A 21,823-nucleotide genomic window follows, 5' to 3' on the forward strand; every position below is an offset into this window, starting at 1 on the left:
TCGTAATCAACTTTAAGACCTCCTGCTAAACAGTATTTAAAGATTCGTCAAGGTTCCAGGTGGTTTTAAACGGCAAATTTTTTCATTATACGGTAGCACAATGGGCTAATAGACCTATGTGGATTCCCTTTGGATCACCGGTAGTCAACTTTTTGAGCGATTGATAACTTTTTTTGGTAAATATATCGACTAAAGAGAAATTGTGTTATAGAAAATACTCTTAAAAATATATATTAGTATATACTTATATGAAAATTTTTTTAATAAAATTTCAATATAGTATTTATTATTACTACTTTTTGCTTAGCTTTAGGATAATAAACATAAGCACCTTGCATGGTTTTATTTCATTCCATATTATATATGAAGAATCTGTGTGGAAAAATCCTATATGGATAAGTCTGTTGCTCCTCAATTACGATATACGATCATAATATTATAATAGACGCTTTTCTGTGTGTCTAAATTTTTGAATATAGTCTTTATTTTTAGCTAGAAAGATAATAACACTGAATTTTGTATGGATTCGGGATACTTAGGATATCTATGGTATCTAAAAATTTAGTTAAAAAAATTAAAATCCACCAATTAAATTTTCTGAATCAAAATTTCATATATGATATATATACATACCAACAGTATTTTTTAAATATATTAATTTTTTATTATTTTAGTTCAAAAACAAAAGTATTAAATGTATTTAATTCTCAAGACTAATCTTACAGGTTAACTTATGTGCATATACCTATATAACTTACGAAATATTTATATATTATATTATTAATAAGTATTTAACAGAACGCATGGCTATGTTAATAATTTATTGAATTAATTTCTGGGTGAAAAAATTGAGGTATATTCCTTTAACTAAATTTCTAGATAGTATTATAATACAAGTGATTATCAAGTTTCGGGAAATTCCCTTATTAGATCATAATATAATTGATTATTTTCTGGGTCACAGATATTATTAAAAGATTGTATGCAGATTAGAATGTGTTTTCGATATTTCTATTATAGTAATAGTATATATAAATATACTATATAGATAGTATATATGCTATTAAACCAAATAAATTTATATAGTGTATATATAGGATATATATAGTATATATTTAGTATATATTTAGTATCTATATAGTATATATACTATATAGGCAGATATTATATATTCTATTAAGTTAAATAAATTTTTGTTGAACTTTTGCGAAAGTTATTATAGTTTATATAGTTTATTACAGAAATGGTATATATATTATATAGTATATGTAAATATAAAATATAGATGGTATATATTCTATTAAGCTAAATAAGTTTTTGTTAAGCTTTTGTAAAAAGTGAACCCGTTAAGGATATTTTTGGTCTAAATTTGCATATGTTGAATAGAAAGTACTAAAAAAATAAACATAGTTCCTTACTTCTAGGATATGCGCATGAATGTTGAGTGAACGTTCGATTGATGAGAGGACAAACGTTTCATTGTGTTTGTTTATTTTGAATGTATGTATATGGAAAGGCTCTTATATGGTGGGCTAAGTGTGAGTGGGGTAAATTTGCGAATTTGGGTGAAGGCGAAAAAAAGTGAATGCTTTGCTACTTTACTGCTGTTTTGACAATTGTGTACTAAAAGTTCGTGCTGTCCTCGTCCTCGTCGTGGTGTACTTTCAACAGAAAATAGGTAAAATAAAAATCCAACAACATTGTACAGACAAAAGTGAAAAAATTTTGTCAACATTTTATATAGTCTTCACGTTTAGAAATAAGTTGCTTTTGCTTTTAAATAAACAATACTATTGTAAAATAAATACTGAAAAATCTATTTTAAAGTAACGGTTAAGTTAGTATTGTAACGGTAAACGGGTACATTTTTAATAAATAAACGGATGAAATTCTATTAGAAAATATAAAATAAGAACGGGTGACGAGGACGACGGCAGCGAAGTGCAAAGAATTTTCTTGGATGAACGTTCGGTTATTTCGTTGCTGTGAATTGATGTGGTGAAAATGTATTCAAACAAAAATTTATTTGGTATATAAAATTGTAAAAATTGTGTATTTTCTTATGAAAAAATTCTATACTTTAATTCGAAAGCCCCAAAGTTGTTTAATAATTTTTTCACATAAAGCTGGCTTTTTGTTTTGTTGTTAGAAGGATCTCTAGATGGAACGGAAGTTATGTTCGTGATGTTGTCCCACCCAATTTTTGGGGGAGGCCCATAAGTAAATATGTGTATTGATTAGAATTATATGGATATATTTTGGAGGAATTTCCTAATAACAATTATGAATAAAATATAAATAAAAGGGTATGTGAAAAGGAATGAATATGCAAAAATATTTTCTGCCATATTACAATATATCTTGGGATATATAAAGAAGTAAATGAAAAATCGAAAAGAGAAAATGAAAGATGGAATACAGTGAAGAAAAGTGTACAAGGCCAATAAATCGTGACTGCACATTAAATGCGTGTGAAGTTGACACAAAAGGATTTAAATAATCTCATTTAAATAGTTAATAGTTAAGATAAAAAGCTGAAGAACTCACAGCCATGTGTGCTATATCAATATTATAAATGTTAAGGTTCAGTGTTACAGTGTCACTTCAATTACAAAACTACAAACGAAAAGTATCGAAAGCAAAGTATTATTTCAGTGCAAAAGTATTGGATTGCAAAATTAGTGTGTGAGAACTGTTGCCATCCTCTGCTTAAGATAAATCGATTCTATGTTTCAAATATGAGTGCTGCAAATATTGAAGTTAGAAAAAACTCTCCAATTAAAAATATTTAACCCTTCAAAAACTAAAGCTTCTGACTGCATTTTGATTTAAACTCTAAATCAGGTGGCAACTAAACAAAAATAAAAATAAATCATTGAGCAACTTAAGCTCGTGCATTTGTTTGTGTTTGAAAGTAGTGTGTGTGCGTGTGTGTGTGCGCTTCTGTTACCATAAGAAAATGTACATAAATACTTTGGTAGGGTAGCGGGAAAGCCTCTTAAACCATTTTATATATATTGACTGCCCTCCACCCACAAATGCGCTGGCAACAGCTAAACACGCACATTTTTTAATTCAGGTTCTGCGGTTCTCGGTTTTCACTTAATAATGCACGCGGAGTACATTTCCACTGCCTGCAGACCGTAACGCTATTTTAGAAATTCTAGAGAAAATCAAAATCTACACACACCTCTGAGATATCGCACAAAGTTTAAATATTTTTTTTTATTTACAATAGAGTTGAAAGTGTGTGACACATATGGATATGTGGATATATACACACACTAATATGTCACAACAATGTCACACAAGATACATCCAGATATCAAAATATAAACATTATTTAAAATAAATAAGCTTAAGATTCTAATTAGAAAGGCTGTTGGTAGTATATTATTTTTTATAAAATAAAATAAATTAAAATAAAATATTATAAAAATAAAAAATAATGTATTTCACAATAAAGGCTCTTGGTAAAATATACTATTATTTTTAAAAGAAAATAAAGCAAAATTTTTTTTATAAAAAATTATTGTACTATGAAAAAGATTATTATTATTATTATCAATTATAAAGGTTGTTGGTAGTATATATTATTTTTTATAAAATAAAATAAATTAAAATAAAATATTATAATATAAAAAATAATGTGTTGCACTATAAAGGCTCTTGGTAAAATATATTATTATTATTAAAGTAAAATAAAGCAAAATTTTTTTATAAAAAATTATTATACTATGAAAAATATTATTATTATTATTATCAATTATAAAGGTTGTTGGTAGTATATATTATTTTTTATAAAATAAAATAAATAAAAATAAAATATTATAAATATAAAAAATAATGTATTGCACTATAAAGACTCTTGGTAAAATATATTATTATTATTAAAGTAAAATAAAGCAAAATTTTTTTTATAAAAAATTATTATACTATCAAAAATAATATTATTATTATTATTATGAATTATGAAGGCTGCTGGTAGCATATATTATTTTTCAAAAATAAAATAAAGAAAAAGACAATTTTTTGTTTTAAAAAATAATATGAAAAATATTATTATTATCAATAATAAAGGCTGTTAAAATAAATAAATAAATTTAACAATTCTTTTTATAAAAAATAATGTATTACACTATAAAGGCTCTTGGTAGATAAATTATTATTTATAAATTAAAATAAGAAAATTTTTTTATATAAAATAATATATTGCACTATGAAAAATATTATCATTATTATTATTATTATTATTTTTATGAATTATGAAGGCTGTTGGTAGTATATATTATTTTTTAAAAAATATATTAAATAAATTAAACAATTTTTTTTATAAAATATGATATATTATAATATAAAATATATTATTATTAATTATAAATGTTGTTAGCAATATATATTATTTTCTATAAAATAAATTAAATAAAAATAAAACTTTTTCTTTATAAAAAATAATATGTTGCACCATAAATGGCTTTTGGTAGAATAAATTATTTATAAAATAAAATAAAACACAATTTTTTTATTAAAAATAATATACTATACTACGAAATATACTATTATTAATTAGAAAGGCTTTTGGTATATATTATTTTCTATAAAATATACTTTTTTTGTTAAATAAAATAAATAAAATTAAAAGCTTTTTTATTAAAAATAATATATTGCATTATGAAATATATTATTATTATTATTATTATAAAGCTTATTGGTAGAATATACCTATTATTTTCCGAAAATAAAATAAAGAAAAAACGTTTTTTTTTTATAAAAAATAATATATTACACTATCAAATATATTATTATTTATAAAATAAAATTAAAGAACATTTTTTTTATTTTAATAAATAAAACAATATATATATTTATTTCTATATTTTGCACTTTAAAATATATTATTATTATTAATTATAAAGGTTCTTGGTAGTATATATTATTTCTAATAAAACAAAATAAATAAAAATAAGTTTTTTTTTATTAAAAATAATATATTGCACTATGATATATTATTATTCTTATTAATTATGAAGGCTTTCTATTTTATTTTCTATAAAATAAAAAAAAATATTAAGTTTTTTTTATAAATTAATTGTAGGAATTATATTGTTATAAAATATTGATGGTGGAATATATAATTTTTTTTTTAAATACAATAAATAAATATAAATATTTTTTTACAAAAAATAATATGTTACACTGTAAAACACATTATTATTATAAATTATAAATTAATAAAAAAAGTATGCATTAAAGAGTGTGATTGTGGTTTTCTAGGTGAATAGAATTTCTGTTATTAGTTTTTGCAGAACTTTTTTATGGGAATAGAAAATTTTGTCCTTTCAAGAATAATTTATATATTTTAATTCGCCTTCCTCTATTCTCTTTCAAGTAATGACCAGTAATGATTCAGTTCAATTATTTATTAGGCAAAACAGTCGCCTAATTTTTATTTCGTATTTTGTTAACATTGAAAAAATTATTGGTTTTACAATAAATCCTTTTAAACGAATTTATATATTAATTATATATTAATCAAAATACTATTAATATGTTAAATATTGAAACAGTGTACTAATATTAATGAAGGGGTTACGCATGGATTATATGTATTTCGCATCTACCCACACTTGATTGAAATGTTGAATAACATTGAAACGATTAATCCAGCAATTAATTCCATTTACTAGATAAGAAATTTAAAATATTTTTTTTAGTTCTTAATTAAAATTTTATTTTTTTCTATTAAAAAATGAAAAAAAAGATTTATTTTTCATCTGGTCAAATATTTTTTAAATATTTTTTATTTTTTTAACATTTATTAGTATTAAGTTCATCCACAGTGTTTTTTTATCCTCATTTAGAAACATATGGCTTTTATATGTTAGAGAACTAGGAAAATTGTCGTATTTGGAGTGACATATTTCGAGTTTTAAATAACTTTTGGGATAGTATACTTGTTGTAGGATTGATCTACACTATTTAAAATATGTATTGCACTTATGTTTGTAAGACTTTTGTAATGTTTTGAAGGACCAACTGAAAAATTAAATCGTTTACATATTTTTGATAGTAGACTTCTTGGAACCTCGTCAGCACTATTGACAATTCTTCACTATCACAAATCAATCTTTTATTTTTCTAATATAAAAATTCAAATGTAGAGTTATTTCAGATCAGATGTTTATCGGCAAGTAAAACTTAAGACCCGGTGTGGTTTCTAGGCTGTGATATGAAAAATCAACACTCAGATTAGCTATAAGCAATATTTAGTTCAACTGCCTTCAGAAAAAGGAATATGCCATTTACGATAATTATAAGTATAGTATATGTTATAAGCAGTAGCGAGGCGTCAGCTTTTTGGCAAGGTGTTCACAATTTAATCAAAACAGAATTCCAACTATAACGTATTCCCCCTACTTCTAAGTTTTGTCCTTTCCACAAGCAAATAACGTACAAGACTAATAAAACAATTCATTTAAATGTTCGTAGCCTGTGATCCACTGGTTTTTATTTACCATAAAGCTGTAGCTGTAGGAAAACGACGACTTACCATAGATTTTGACATTTTTACAACAGGTATCAAATTCTTCATATCTGGAGTTGGTCTATTCATTTTATGAATTAAAACCACTTTTTCAGAAGATCGTTTAAAAAAAGATATTTGAATCAAATCTTTAATCACACATTTATCCATTTCTAAATATTATTTTTCACTTCAAATTTCTTTAATCTCTTTCTTTACTTTTACCATTTGTTAGTATAAAATTGCAATAATGACTTTGTTTTGATTTATTTCCAACCTCTATATAAGAGTAAGAAACTCTAATGCATTCATTTACTCTTTTACTTTGTATTTACAATGCCCGGTTCAGTTTTTATACTGAACCATTTCCCCATATAAAACAGCAACCGTGACTTTGATTGTATTTGCACGCTTTGTATAAACTTTTGGTTCAGTTTAGTGGAATGATCCTCTCGTCAAATGTAAAGCGATTTCCGCTCAATCATTTCTTCTCTCTTTTGTATTTACTTTGCATAACATTGGAAGTGCACTTTTTTTACTGAACTGCTTGCACGCATTAATTTAAGAGTTAAGATTATTTTACGTACATATATTTGTTTGTATGTTTTGTGTTGTGTATTCAATATTGAACATAGTCCCAATGTGAATGTTATTTCATTTGCATGCTTTGTAAGCAACGCGGTGCAGTTTTTATTCTGCACCTTAGTATATTTCAAGAGGAATGTGTTTTCTCTTTTATTAATTATAAGCAATGTTGGGTGTATCTAACATATGTGTGATTTTGTTTGTATTCTACGTTTTGTGTTTATGTTAATCTGTTTGGAAAAGCTATTATAAAAAATGTTAAGTAGCAATATAGCGAGATTATTTACCTAATAAAAAAAAATCTAAAAAGAAAGCTTTGTTAAGGTGTTCAGTGAACACTCTGAACCATTCGACGCCTCGCCTCTGGTTATAAGGTTTATATATCTTATACATAAGTATGTATAATGTTAGCAAGCACACTAGTATATAAAGATTAATGAGCCCCTATATTGAGCATAATACATTTTGTGATATATTTTAGAACTGATTGTCTACTATCCAAGTGCAACATTAGTTCAGATTAGAGTAAGAATCTTAGCAATTGATATCCATTCTATTACGATATTGTTAAATATTATATTTAAATCCATAGCTGCTCTAGTAGCATAAAATTTTTTCAATCAATATATTATTTGCTTTAAGATAACCTTAAACTTCGATAATAACAAAAAATGTAGCCTAAAATGTACTCCAATGAACAGAAAGCATTCCAACCCCAAATTTTATCACATGGCTGGAAGTATAGCATGTAGGCCATACATCCTTAAAACGTTTGACCACCTAACTGGTAATTATCATTAGCTGGTAACTAATTTAAAAGGTTATTCCGTAGGAAATTCAAAAGGCGAAATAATATTTTTAATTATTGTATATTATCTTTTATATCAATTATATTATGTTTTGATATAAATATGTTGAAAAAAATTCAAAATAGGTTGTTGTGGTTATTTAATGTCTTATATCCTAAATTTCAAGTATTATTATCATATGTTCACAGACAGTTTTGTGCACCAAAGCTCACTCGAATACAAATAATGGCTATTACAAATGATCCACTGTTCATGGGCTATATCTTAAGACACACCTTTCAGATGTCCAAAACCCCCAAAACCAGTTTCCTCTTGAATAAGTGTATAATAAATAAGAATAGAACTTGAATGCGGGAATAAGATTCCCGAAACTTCTCGTAGCCAGTGATGGGCACTGACACTGACTGCGTAATTATTGAAAGAAGAATGCTGAACACTCCGCTAGACAATCTTTGTTATCGCAGGTGACCTTCCAATATCTGACTAATTTACCCTATTATTATTATTAATTTACACTATTACCGAGTTATATATATAAATATAAGTTGAAAATGGCACTTGAAAATAGTAAGAACTGCAGCTTTAGAACACAGGAAATACTATTTCTTCTTAGTGACCGTTTTCCCTAGTGGGGCATAGGGTCACGCAGCAAATACTACAACAGGGATTTTTTGGAAATTCTACAGAGCTTTTTTCACATCCAATTATAATGATATGTACTTAAACATACAATATATTTTAAATAAAAATTATTATAAGTATAAATTCTAAAAATAAAATTAATGATATATAATTATAAATGGGCTAATATGATTAACTTCAATTCATATTAAATTATATATTGAAATAATTCTAAAATTAGGTTATAATAATAAACATATATACATTTTTTTCATAGATAATTCAAATGTGTTCTTGAAACTGCCAAAATGAAGCGAAAAAGAACATTGTGCCTATTAAAGAGCAAATAAATCATATAAACAATTAAATATGATTTAACAATAAACATAAAACTTAAATACACTGAAAACCAATTTTAATACATTCGGTCATGTATCAGGAACACAATGAGGCAATAAACAAGGATAGATAAAATAATTAAAAAGGAAAAGTGAAAGACTTTGATGAAAGAGAGCATTGGTGATATGCGTCTGACTTACCAGTGAGAGAGCAGTGGTAAAACACCGGTTTCATATAAGAAAAAAGGACAGGACGGACGGTAATATATCTTGATTGAGTCAATAGACCTTCTTGGACACCGTAAAAGATGGTGAACAAAAAATAATTTTAAATGAAGAGAGTGGTAAATAGGAAATGGATCCAAATAAATTTTATTGTCGCAATGCAGCGCAGTCAACAGCATCAACATCATCGATTTCTTCAGCGACATCGTCGTCAATTGGTTGCGGCGGTAATTCTAACCAGGAATATATCGGTGCTTGCGGCTCTAGTCATTCGTCTTCTGGTTTTAGTTGTAAAGAATTGCTTGCAAGAAATGCCAACAGTAAATCCCTGCTTAATCAGAGAGGGACCAATGCTGCAACTGGTTTTGGTGGTAGCGCGAGCAGTACGAGTGGGTACTGCAGCAGTAATTCAAGTGGGACCGGAAATTATATTAACGTAATGCCTGTGCCAGTGGGCACATTGCAGTATCAGCGAAGGAAGTTGACACCACAGGAATATCAGTAAGTGAAATATTATTCTAATTTAGTATTTGAAATATTAAATACCATTTGATTCCCATGTTGTGCTTTTATTATTTACGAGTATATTTTTAAGTAATTATTCTTACACATATTTGTATTATAATCATAATCGTGTTCAGTTATTACAATTTATAATTATAATTTATCCGGCTAGCAAGACTCTATCACTAAAGTAAAGTATGGAGTTTCAATTACGGTGCTTCAATTCGAAACTCTTCGTTGTTTCGGAAGATTTACTATACCTAAATTTATTTTTATATTTATGTGAAACCTAAGTTTCTAGTTTTAAATTAATAAAAATGCACACGTTAAGTATATTTTATATTCAGGTAAATCTGTATATCTTCATCCTTATATATTGACTATGAATTATATATGAATATCCTTATATTCATCAAAGATCATCTTCACATAATTTTTGTTTGCATTTTTCTTAAATAGTCTTCTAAGGCTTTTAAAATGTTTCTTCTCCAATAACCCTTTTCGAATTAGTAGATTTGATTTATTTTTTTTTTTTATGTGGTTTTGTGTAACATTAGCAGTTGTGGTGACTATTAACTTTTCCTTTTCAGTAAAGCAAAAATGAAACTATGTCCAATATCTTCCTCTTTATTATCTATATCTTCCTCTTCTGAGATATTCATAAATGCCAATAATCAAGACGACTTTTAAAAGTCAATCAACTAATTGATTTGAACTTCCTACTTCGCTAGTATTTGAGAGATTTGTAGCAAAATATAATCTATTGAGTATTATATTTAAACCTGTTTCATTATATCCATCTCAATATTCTGTTGTATAACTAATCATCATCGTCATCCTCGTAATATTACAGTCAGTCATTCTTTATTTTCTTTTCTCATCATTATACATACTCATCTGTTATTTTCAAAATAGACACCTCGTTTTTTTCCATTCTTCTAAGCAATATCCACAGACTACGTCCGGTATATTCTTCCACTACTTTTATTCGACGAAATATCTACATTAGAGTGGAGTTCAAAATAGTTAGACTGGTTTAGATATAGTAAAGGCAATGTTCGATCCATTGTATTCATTGTGTTTTTGACTTTGCGAGTGAATTTGAGCAAAATTGTTGTTTTATATACCAGACTTTTGTACTGATTTAAAGTCTTTCCAAAATCTAAAATTCAAAACCAGTAGAACTTTAGGGATACTAAGGTCATGACTTTCTCTCTGTAAGTTTAAATATAGATTATGGAGCATAGTAGTCTCTACTTTTTCAATATTTTCTTTGATTTTAGACGTCGACTTTTGTCCAAAGTTAGTTAATAGTGGTGTTTTTATTTTAATAATCTTAAAATAAAAAATATGCTTGCCGTTACACTTACGTTTATAGTTAACATGGTTCCGAAGGTTTTTAATTTAAATAGGTTGAATTTTTCCACTTTATCAGAACTAATTACAAACTATATAAGTCGAATGAGTGACTTATAGCAAAAAAGTTTAATCTTACATTTTTTTCTATTTCACGATTGTGAGGTGAATTCCGTTATAAAAAGGACGAACTCTTCAATTATGAAATGTACATATTTGACTCGTTTTTCTTATTATTTATTATTAAAACTATTGTCGTAAAATAGCTCAAGAGCCGGTAGTGCGGCCAGAAGAGTATAAATAATACCAAATACACTTTTAATTTCACAAAGCCCCTTAAAATTTTATGAATAAAGTCCTGATATAAATCTGGAGAAGAGTTCTTAATCTATTCCGGTGACAGAAATTCCATATGAAATAAGTTTTTTCTGTGCATTGTAAAAGCTGGACAGATAAAAAGAATATGCATAGTTGTTTCCTTATCTTGTAGGCATAGTCGGCATTATTAGCAGATAATCGTAGTTTATGTAGGTGGTGTTTTAGATCATAAAAACTTATAATGAACCCCGTTAGCAGCTATCAATTACCTTTTGAGAATTTTGAATGTTTTTGTAGGAGTACGGTTTGATTAGTGCATTGCTTTGCTTAAGTTCTGGAAAATCTTCCCAGCCGCAAATCTTCACTAGCCGCAAACTAATCTCCCTCTCCTTGATTATTTGTTTTGTACTGACCCAGTTTAACCCACAAAAGGGTGAAGGCATGTGAAAGCAGTTTTTGCTGCAATTCCAGCTAACTCAACACCTTGTTCATTTCCCAAAACTCTTCTGTGACACGGAACCCAAAAAGACTTGCGTTATTCCGAACTGCAAGTAACTGTAGAAACTCGTAACCTCGAGGTCCTGTTTTGACTTGAAAGTATAAGAAGACAGAGCTTTAATAGCAGCCTGGCTGTCAAAGTACTCGTTCTTGACTCGTGGACTCGTTCCATAGTGAGCTAAAATATTGCAAAATCGAAAGAAGAAATGCTCTTCAAGTTATACCGAACTCTCAAACTTAAAATTGATGGTTTTGTCGTGTTTATAGAAGAGGATTTAAATATATAAAATTTTCTTCGTTATGTTCTTTTAAATGACGAAAGATTTTGAAGAATTAATTTCTCATTGTTTCTTCTTATTATTAATGCGATATACTATACGATATATCATTCGTATAAAATGATTAAAATTTTTGCTTATATGTATTAAACTTTCAAGCACTTAAAAAGTATTATGAACCGCCCTTCTCCCCCCAGCCATTATGTAGAGCCTTCTGCGCTCGCATAATTGTGGAAATATATTCCAAATACATCGCATTTAAAAGAATTCAGCTTTGCATCATAAACAACTGATTTTTTGATGCATTTGAAAGTTTGAGTTTGAAGTTAAATCTAGTAAAATGCGTAAGAAATAATGTGGAATGCTTATTAGGTTTCTAGGTCAACGTTCACATTTCGTTGCAAGCATTTAATTTTGCTTGCAATATTTATCTCATCCCGAGAGTTGAACGGAAATGGAAACGCTGAAAACTGCAGGGAGAAGTACGGAGAAGTACGAATTTTCTGTCATTTTAGAGGCAACCTTCAGAAACATTTTCTGCTATAAAAAATGAAATCTATTTGTACTTTTTATATGAAAATATGATTTTCATTTTGGCATTGCACACCGTTAAATTGTAGGAAAAAAAGGCAATGGTTAGTGGATTTAAGTAAAGTTTGCCATGTTATTATCTTGATAAATGTATTTAGAAATATGTTACGATAAATTAACAAATATTATTTTATGCAAACTTCATAATGCAGTTAGGGCTCATATGTGGTTAGCAACTCTGTCAACTTCAGTGCAACGTTTTCCCTTTTCGAAAAGCCTCATGTTTGTGTGCAACGTGACGAGTGACATAAATCCTCGTTACTTGGTAACAAGTGAAACGTCATAATTAACGCTAACTCATTTGCTTCTGTTCACAGTGGATAAATCCACAAAGTTTGTTTTAAAATATTAGGAAAAATTATGCAAATTTTATTATTTTATACGTATTTAATTAATATAATTCCATTAAAACGTGTCATAGTTCTATGGTATAGTAGAAGGACTCATGAAAACGAAATCAAAATTGTTTAATTGATTTATTTTTTAAATCATAATTTAGGTCTTTATTTTATTTTATTAAATAATATTTAATAATTTTTATTAAAAACGCTACTTCATAATATAATTCACTTTAATTTTTTTATTATAGATCACGTTTGTATTATAATACAACAGACTACAGATGTCGCGACGACTATTATGGTTTAGGTGGAAGTGCGGGGACAGCTCGCTTAAATACATCTTCACCTTCGCCTTCTATGCATTTACAAAATTCACAACAATTACAGCAACAACAACATACACATCACCAACAGCAACAGCAACAACTGCATCATCAACAGCAACAGCAACAGCAACAACAACATCACCAACAGCAACAACAGCAACAACAACATCACCAACAACAGCAGCAACATCATCAACAGCAAAGTCAAACAACAATAGCACATCATCACCATTCACAGTCCCACCATCATCAACAGCATCAACAACAGCAAAATCAACAACAACAGCAACAACAACACCAACAGCAACAGCAGCAACAACAACAACAACAGCAGCTACAGCAATATCAAATTCAACCGACGCCACATACGCAGCAACAACTTCAACAGTTACAACATCAGCAACAACAACAACAACAACAGCCACATAACATTCAACATTCGCATTCACATCATATGCAACAGCATCAGCATCAACATCAGCATCAGCATCAGCATCAACATCAATTGATCTGTAGTCCGAGCACTACAACAGATCCCATAGATGAAGCGCTTAATTGCAGTTTAGTAGCAAGCAATAATGGACGTGTGGTTGCAGCTGCCTCAACACAAACTAGTTATATTGGTAGTAATGGAAATTGTGAACAATTGTTACCGCCATCGTCAGTGTCACTAGGCACCATGACATTGCCTGGTCCGCCAATGATGTATACGGTTCATCGCGTAGTGACCACAGCACAGATCCAAACTGCTGTTGGCAATACGTTCGCTTCATCATCGAGCGTCTCAAGTATAGTAAGTGAAGTGCGTAATGAAAATGATGGCGCGATTGCAGCTGGTACTGCTCTACCCACAAGTAGTGGTTGTTCTGCATCTGGTGGTGGAACAGCAGTTAGTGGAGCGTCAAATGGAGCAATTGGAGTTGTTACCGATGATGGCAATGTTTCAAATGATAATGTTCTAAATAGTGGTAGCATAAATACAGTTACAGGTCTTGACAGTTCAGCTGGTAAGTTTAAAATTTTAAAAGTTCTATCAAATTTTTTTAGTTTCCGATATAGGTATATTCAATTATTACCAAATATTAACTATCTGAAAGAGATAGATTGGATTATAGTATATATGCTTGGCTTACATCTGATTCAATCATAGTTTAGCTTATAATGGGTGTTTCCTGGAACAATTTCCTAAAATCATAATTTAGCTTTTAATGGGTGTTTCCTAGAACAGTCTCCTATTTTATTTAAGGGTTTAATATTTAATATTTTCCAACGTTAGGGATGTCAAAGTAAAGTTTACGTCAAAAAAAACTCTTGTCCAAGAAATTCTCAAGTATCTCAAATATAGTTCAGTCAAACAAGAAAAAATCTAAATCTAAGTGTTGAGATATAAACAAGAAAAAACAGATGTCAACTTTTAAATGGCGGTGATTTTTTTCTTGACACAGCTTACGAAAAAATAAATACTATGTATATTATATATTATTGAACACCGGCTCCTGGACAAGGTCACCTCGAACTTTTCGAAACATGATATAAAATACTGGTAATTGTATGTTAAGATGTTTAGAGTTACTAGAATTTACTAAATCTTGTCTTGTTATATCTTGTAATTTTGGGACGATTTTTTGAGTTGATGCAGTTTTTTGAGGTTCTTTAAGTGACACATTTGTTTATTTGTGTATATAATAGTACCTAACTCTTCACAACAGAACACTAGTTTAGTAATCTCAAAGCCGACGGTACAGCTGTTTACTTTCGTAACAGTTCCACCGTGTGCAGATTAATTTTCAGTGCGTTACTTGGTGGATACAAAAAAAGAGCTATTCTTTGTACCCTATGCAGAGTATTCATTACATGAATTTCTGATAGGGTGCCCACTAAAGTAATGTATCAAATAGCAGCGTTAGGTTAGGAGAGATGATAGGCTTGTGCCTAAAGCCTACGTGAGCTCAAACAATGGACGATTGCAATGCAATGTTACCGTACGAAAAACGTGGAAAGGTACGACACCCCCTTTTAAGGAAAAGTGAATCAACCTTATAAGTCACAAGTCTATAAACGTGGCCAAGTCCCTAACTTTGCAGTATGACAGCTCTTTTAGGTAGGTCGGTAAGATATAGCAGGGTGATTTGTTGATAACTATCTCTAAATACAGTCATGTACTTTCGCTTCTGCAAATCCATCTTAGACACTGAATCCAGATAGGGGCAATATTCTGTCACATCTTATTTACATGGTAGTCTAGGCCAAGAAGTAACTCCATAATAATAATTTCTAAATTTTTCCTCTTAATTTATAAAGTGAGATATTTCATCTTTCTCAAAAATACAATTACATTCCTTAACTATCCTTAAATATATGAGTATATATATATGAGTAAGATCTGAGTAGAAGTAGTAATTTTAGGACTCTTGGAATAATTTAAGAATATTTAATATTTTTTTAAACACAAGTGCGTAACTGAAAATTGTGTTATTCTATTTTACTTAAAGAACCATTCTTTGCAGGTGTAAGTACAAATTTCATACCACATCAGCAGAAATGCACCAACGCTTCCGATGTGCAATCACATCCCACATCTCGAATACCAAACAACAATTTTAGTTCAACATCATCATCAACCAATACCAGTTACTTAAATGGTGCTAAATCGGCGTCATCGTCGATACCAAGGCCTCTGCAAAATGTATGTGAAACAATAAAATAATTTAATTAATATTATATACCATATTATTTTATCCAAAAAAAAAAATAACAATAAAAATCATTTATTTATTCGTAGGTGATACCCACGTGCGTGTATTTAATGTCTCGAGTTGCTGTACATATGGAGATCGAAGGAACAGCTCAGTGTCCGACACAAGTGATGCTGGCAGCTGCTCTGGGCTGTGAAGAATTAGGAATAGCTAACAAATTACTGGCTCAAAGTATTTTTGGTTTATGGATGACTAGTGCGCTATTAGAAATCCAATTAAAATCCCATCATCGGCCTTTTGTGGTTCGTGTAGCGTGGCCTAGTTTACTGGATAAATTTAGTCATGGCAATCCGGTTCAGAAAAAATTCGATGAGCCCATGATAATGTTAAAACGAAATGTTTTCTTTTCGAAACGTGATGAAGAGAAAATAAAGTAAGTTATATACATGTTTTTTTTATTATATATGTGAATCTGGAAAGATATTAACAAACTTTTTATATTTTATTTCAGAGACCATAGGATATTAGAACTTTTGTACGAAGAAGCGAAACACAACGTGTTGACCGGTCGTTACATTATGGAACCAGTGCATTCATTAATGTTAGGTGGTATTCAAGCGCGTATAGAATTAGGTCCTTACAATTCGCATACACATACAATCAGTTTTTTTAGGTACGAATAAAGTTGTTTAATTTTATTTAAAATATATATTTATTTTTCTATAATTTAAAAATTGTAGAGAAAACCAATCAAGGTTCTTACCACAACATGTTGCCAAAAGTTCTAACTGGTCGTGGTTGCCAGTCAGTCGGAAGAATTCAGCTGAAGTGAAACTTCTTGAACAATTCAAGAGGGTACCACAGACAGCCACAACGAGAAAATTAATGAGAAAATATTTAGAATTTTGCTGGGCGCTTCCATTTTATGGGTAAATAAATATTTTCAATATTCATTATTTGTGTAAATAATTATATGAGTTATAATTATAACTTTTTATAGAAAAATTCTTAATTGGTTTATGTTAGTTTTCTTTATTGAAAGTGACGTGTCTTATGACGAAACAAAACTATATAAAATTAAGAAGGGTTTGAATAGAAATGAAAACACAACAACAAAAATTTTAGTTAATTTACTTAAGTTTGACTGACCAAACTGGTCTCGTCTGGCACGAGTTTTAAGCTTGGTACTTGCAGTCCAAACAAATTCTATACGGACTATAAACTAATTAAAAAATTTGAATATTTTTTAAGACCACTGATGATGAGTACTTGATGAGCTAAACTTCAAAAAATATCTAACATTTTTATTGTTGTCTTTTCATTTCTATTCGAACACTGCGAATTCTTAATTTGTTTTGTTGACTATATAGGTATTAGCTCTACTTTATGTAGAGAGAGAAAAAGAGAGAGAGAGACAGAGAGAGAGAGAGAGGGAGAGAGAGAATAAATATATGTATTTAAAAAACAAATTAAATTTAATATTATTTATTTATTAACATTTTTGTTTTTTATAACTGCAATTATTATTCCATTTTATACTTTCATAAACTTATATTAATTCTAATTTATTATTAGTGCTGCATTCTTTTATGGACAAGTGGAGCAACCAGTGCGTGGTCTTATGAGTTTAGTAAATCACAAAGATGTTGAAGTGATTATTGCCGTGAACGAGCGTGGAGTATTCATAATAGATCCAATCGAATGCGTAAGTCCAATATTTCCTCTGTATATTCGAAAATAAAATATTTATATTATATCATGAAAAATATATTTGTAGACATTGCTGCTTGGACTTCGTTTTGAAGACTTATCGTGGGATTTCGCAAAACCCAGTTCAACGGATGATCCCGAATGTATGACTTGTATATTTTTGCAGGTAAAAGGAGCATTTTTATATATTTATGATAGTATTTTATTAAAATAAAAATTATTTTAGTTTGATGCTGTGGAAAATGGAATACAAGTCTCAAAACTTATGCAAGTATTTTCAAGACAAGCTGCTATGATTGATGCCTTAATATCCCATTTTGCTGAACAAATGAGAAAACGTAAACAGGACGGCAATGGATCTGAACAATTCCACGAAGGTATAACATATTATTTTTTAAATTTTAAGTTAAACAATATAAGAACTAAGTCACATGTTAATAAATAATGAGTAAACCAATTTCAAGGAGAATTCAATACCCGCATTATTAAAGGATTAACTTTATCTACATGATACATGTTAGATAGGTAGTTAGATAATCTAGGAGTAAGATCGAGCCCACTTCAAATAACCCAAAAAAAAATTGTTTAAATTTTACACGCATGATAAATGCAAGTATCCACTATTTTTATAGTGTATATGTTGTTCAGTGAATTAAAGAATTGTGGCTTATAAACTTAAACCTGTATCTGGGTCAGCTTGAACAATGACATAACTTTTGGTCTCACTTCTTCGAATGCCGGCGCACACGATTTATATAAGTTTCGATAGAGCAGGCCCAGCCTACCTCTATGTCATCGTACAGCCCATTGTTCGGTGAGAATCAGTATTATTTTCGATATTTCCAACTTTTTGATTTTCTAGATAATATTAAAATATTAAACCAGAAATATTAAACCAATTAAACCAAACCGGAAACGGAGTTTATCCTTCTAAGCGGTTCAAAAGTATCGTATAGTTATTTATAACTCCAAGACACACAAAACACACAAGATATGTTCCTTCTAGTTTTTTAGAATACATTTTTCAGAAGAAGTTTACTGCTTTCGACTGCTTTTTTGTTTTCGGAGTATAAAGTAGCGATCATTGGCGAAAAGTTCAAATGGTTCAAAGTGTTTACACTTTCTCAAAATGTCCTTTATATCACCTAATAATATAAAATTTTTAAAATACTGTTAAAATTCTGCTTCCGAATATTAACAATATAGAAATAAAATATAAGATAGGGTCAAATACACCTTAGTTATATTTTCTTTGTACCTACTTCACATACTATGGGTCAGGACAAGAATGATAGAAACAATATTTCGCATTTCGGGTGATTCTATATGTACGTGGTTTTGTTAATTTCTTACAAAAATTGAATAAGCGTTTCTTCTTATTACTTTTTCCACTTACATTTCCTTTTGATATTTACCAAACTAAATAAATGATGGTAAGCTACTGTTAGGAGCAAATTTAAAAGATAATAAGACAATCCCAAAATTTGAAGGAAGTTTTAAAAATTATCTATGATGTGACAGTTGTCACTATAAGGCCTGCTAACAAAAATCATCATCTAAATGGTGACTGTTAAAATTGGTATAATTTATTATGTCAATTTTGAATACCCAGCTAGAAAAGTAATACCTTATTACTGGTATGCATGTAGCTTTGTCTCACTGCATCTAAAAATTAACAAACCATCCCTTTCATATTAAAAGTGGAATAATCGTTTGCGCCAATTAATAATACCCAGCAAAAAAGGTAACTTTTCATCTCTGGCAGTGATATATGGTATCTATGTCTTATCCACATTTAAAAATCAATACTGGAACTCTTTCTATGCTGTTATAATTGCAAAGATTACTTGATATCAGAAGTGCTCCTTTTATTTTAATAAAAGTTCTTTCGAGAATATTGTTCTAAATTTGAATGTGTTTGATCTTCCATTACTAGATCATAGATATTATCAACTATATACGCAGTTGTTATATCTTTAAGGCGCCCTAGTCGCTAAGCATCTTTGGTGCTCATCTGAACGACGAAACGAAATAGAGTAAATCTTTTTTGAATTATACCACATGATAATACAGGGTCTTTCTGACTAAAATATTCTTTTTGTTTTAAACATGATTTTTCTAAAAAAACTTATGCCTTATCCTTATTTGAGAGTTTTCCTTCACAACTTTTGCTAATCTATCAAAAGTTCTGCATGTTAACAGTTACCAATACAAACGAAGCTCCTAAATCGGAGTATCAATCTAGACTTAGGATCAATTTATGCAGGTGTTTAAATGATCGTTCATCATCACATTTGTTTTTGCTTTTAATGTGTGCTAAAAAATTTGAAGCATTGAAATTGACAAGTCTGGTGTTTGAAGATCCTTTATCGCCCACATAATGTAGCCCTAAGTATGGATTGTTTCTCCGATGTAGGAACTCTTACTTTTTTATATATATTGCCAGTTTTTAAAAATTTATTATATTGCTATACTATATTAAACATTTATTTATTTAACATTTATTATAAAATAACCCTTTTATTATTATAAATATTTGTGTTAGCAAATTTAAAATATTTTATTTTTATTATATTAATAAATAATTAAATATCAATACTAAAAAAATTTTCAGCAAAACTCAGCTAATAAAATTTTATATAAATTCTATTTTTTAAATTTATAAATAATTCAAATTTTGTCTTTTTAAATATCTAGAACCCAATCCTATACAAAATAATGGAAATGGTGTACTGTGCAATAAATTATCTCGACTCACATTAGCTACCTTTGATGAGGAAGGACGATGTATTGGTCAAATGGGATCTCTATCTATAAGTTATTAACAATTGTTGTATTATTTTTGATTTAGTTCTCTGTACATTGTTTGGATAATATTTTCTTTATATATTATTAACAAAATTAATAAGGCCGAGTTATATTAATTAACGTTCTGTAAACTAATTTATACTGCCAAATACTTTTGTAAATTAAAGTTTTAATTTTCCTTCCATACATTTTTGTTAGAATGAACATAGAGATCATCAACTAAGTAAAATATATGTAATTATTTTATTTTAAGCATTTAATTAAATTATTATTATTAATTATTATTAATAAAATTAATAACACTTTTTTATATACCTGCTTTATCTCAATTTAATCCATATTTTTTAAAAATATAGATATGTGCAATTTATTGTTAAATTATTTTTTACTATGAATTTTATAAAAATTTATTAAAATACTATTTGTTATTAAATTATCAAGTTTGAATTTAAAAATATGTTTAATGAGTTGTACTCGTTACTGGACTTTATTTATATTCAATATGCAAATCATTTATTCAGACTTTAAATAGATATCTTTAAGGATAAAACTGAATCAAAATTCTAGAAACAGAAACCAAAAATCGGTACATATTTATGTTGAACTGTGGCATATATATTTTATGCAGTAGCTTTCCGGTTGAGAGGCAGTTCTAATCATAAACATTCTAATGTTTTATGTAAATGTGTATAAAATTAAAAATTATTGTTATTATTTAAGTATAATATGAAAAGTATTTAAACATTTAAACTTAACAATTCACTTCGTATCTTGTACCACCACGTGATTTCATAGTTAAAATAAATTCGAAAATTTTGCAAAACACACAAATACAAATGCAGAAATACATAGTTTAATATATAAAAGTACATATGAGTAAAATATATATATAATTAAGTAACTGAAGAGATATCACCCAGAACAAATTAATCAAATATGTTGAATCAAACTCACATGATCCTTACCTGATCACACACCAATTTTGTTGAAAAACGAATCCAATAATAATGAAGTTACATAAATTATTTATGAAATATTATTAACGACATCTAATTGATAGCATATGATCCGTAGATCCATCTGTTATCTCTCACAACATGGATCTAACTTCTCTCTGAAGTTAGATAAAGTGACATGAAAGAGTGTGTGTTGTTGATATGTGAAAGTATGGCACGCTCTAGTTGCGGGCATATATTCTCGAACATTTCTGGAATATAACTGCACCGACGTGTATCTGTATTTGGTTATAAGCTAGGTTATGTGACAAATAAAACTGAATAAAATAATTATATAAAT

General features: G+C 28.5%; 1 protein-coding gene across 1 annotated transcript; it reads left to right on the top strand.

Moving 5' to 3' along the window:
• The first annotated feature begins 1,845 nt into the window (after positions 1-1,845).
• On the top strand, positions 1,846-20,667 carry LOC119685280. The gene is made up of 11 exons (XM_038099519.1): positions 1,846-2,029; positions 8,816-9,602; positions 13,236-14,320; positions 15,821-15,999; positions 16,096-16,442; positions 16,521-16,682; positions 16,750-16,938; positions 17,585-17,714; positions 17,787-17,885; positions 17,946-18,096; positions 20,417-20,667. Exons 2-11 carry the CDS (start codon positions 9,232-9,234, stop codon positions 20,542-20,544), a joined length of 2,841 nt encoding a protein of 946 aa, XP_037955447.1. The 5' UTR covers positions 1,846-2,029; positions 8,816-9,231; the 3' UTR covers positions 20,545-20,667.
• The last annotated feature ends 1,156 nt before the right edge of the window (positions 20,668-21,823 follow it).

The sequence above is a fragment of the Teleopsis dalmanni genome, chromosome 2, assembly GCF_002237135.1.
Source record: "Teleopsis dalmanni isolate 2A chromosome 2, ASM223713v2, whole genome shotgun sequence".
In the NCBI taxonomy this organism is placed as follows: domain Eukaryota; kingdom Metazoa; phylum Arthropoda; class Insecta; order Diptera; family Diopsidae; genus Teleopsis; species Teleopsis dalmanni.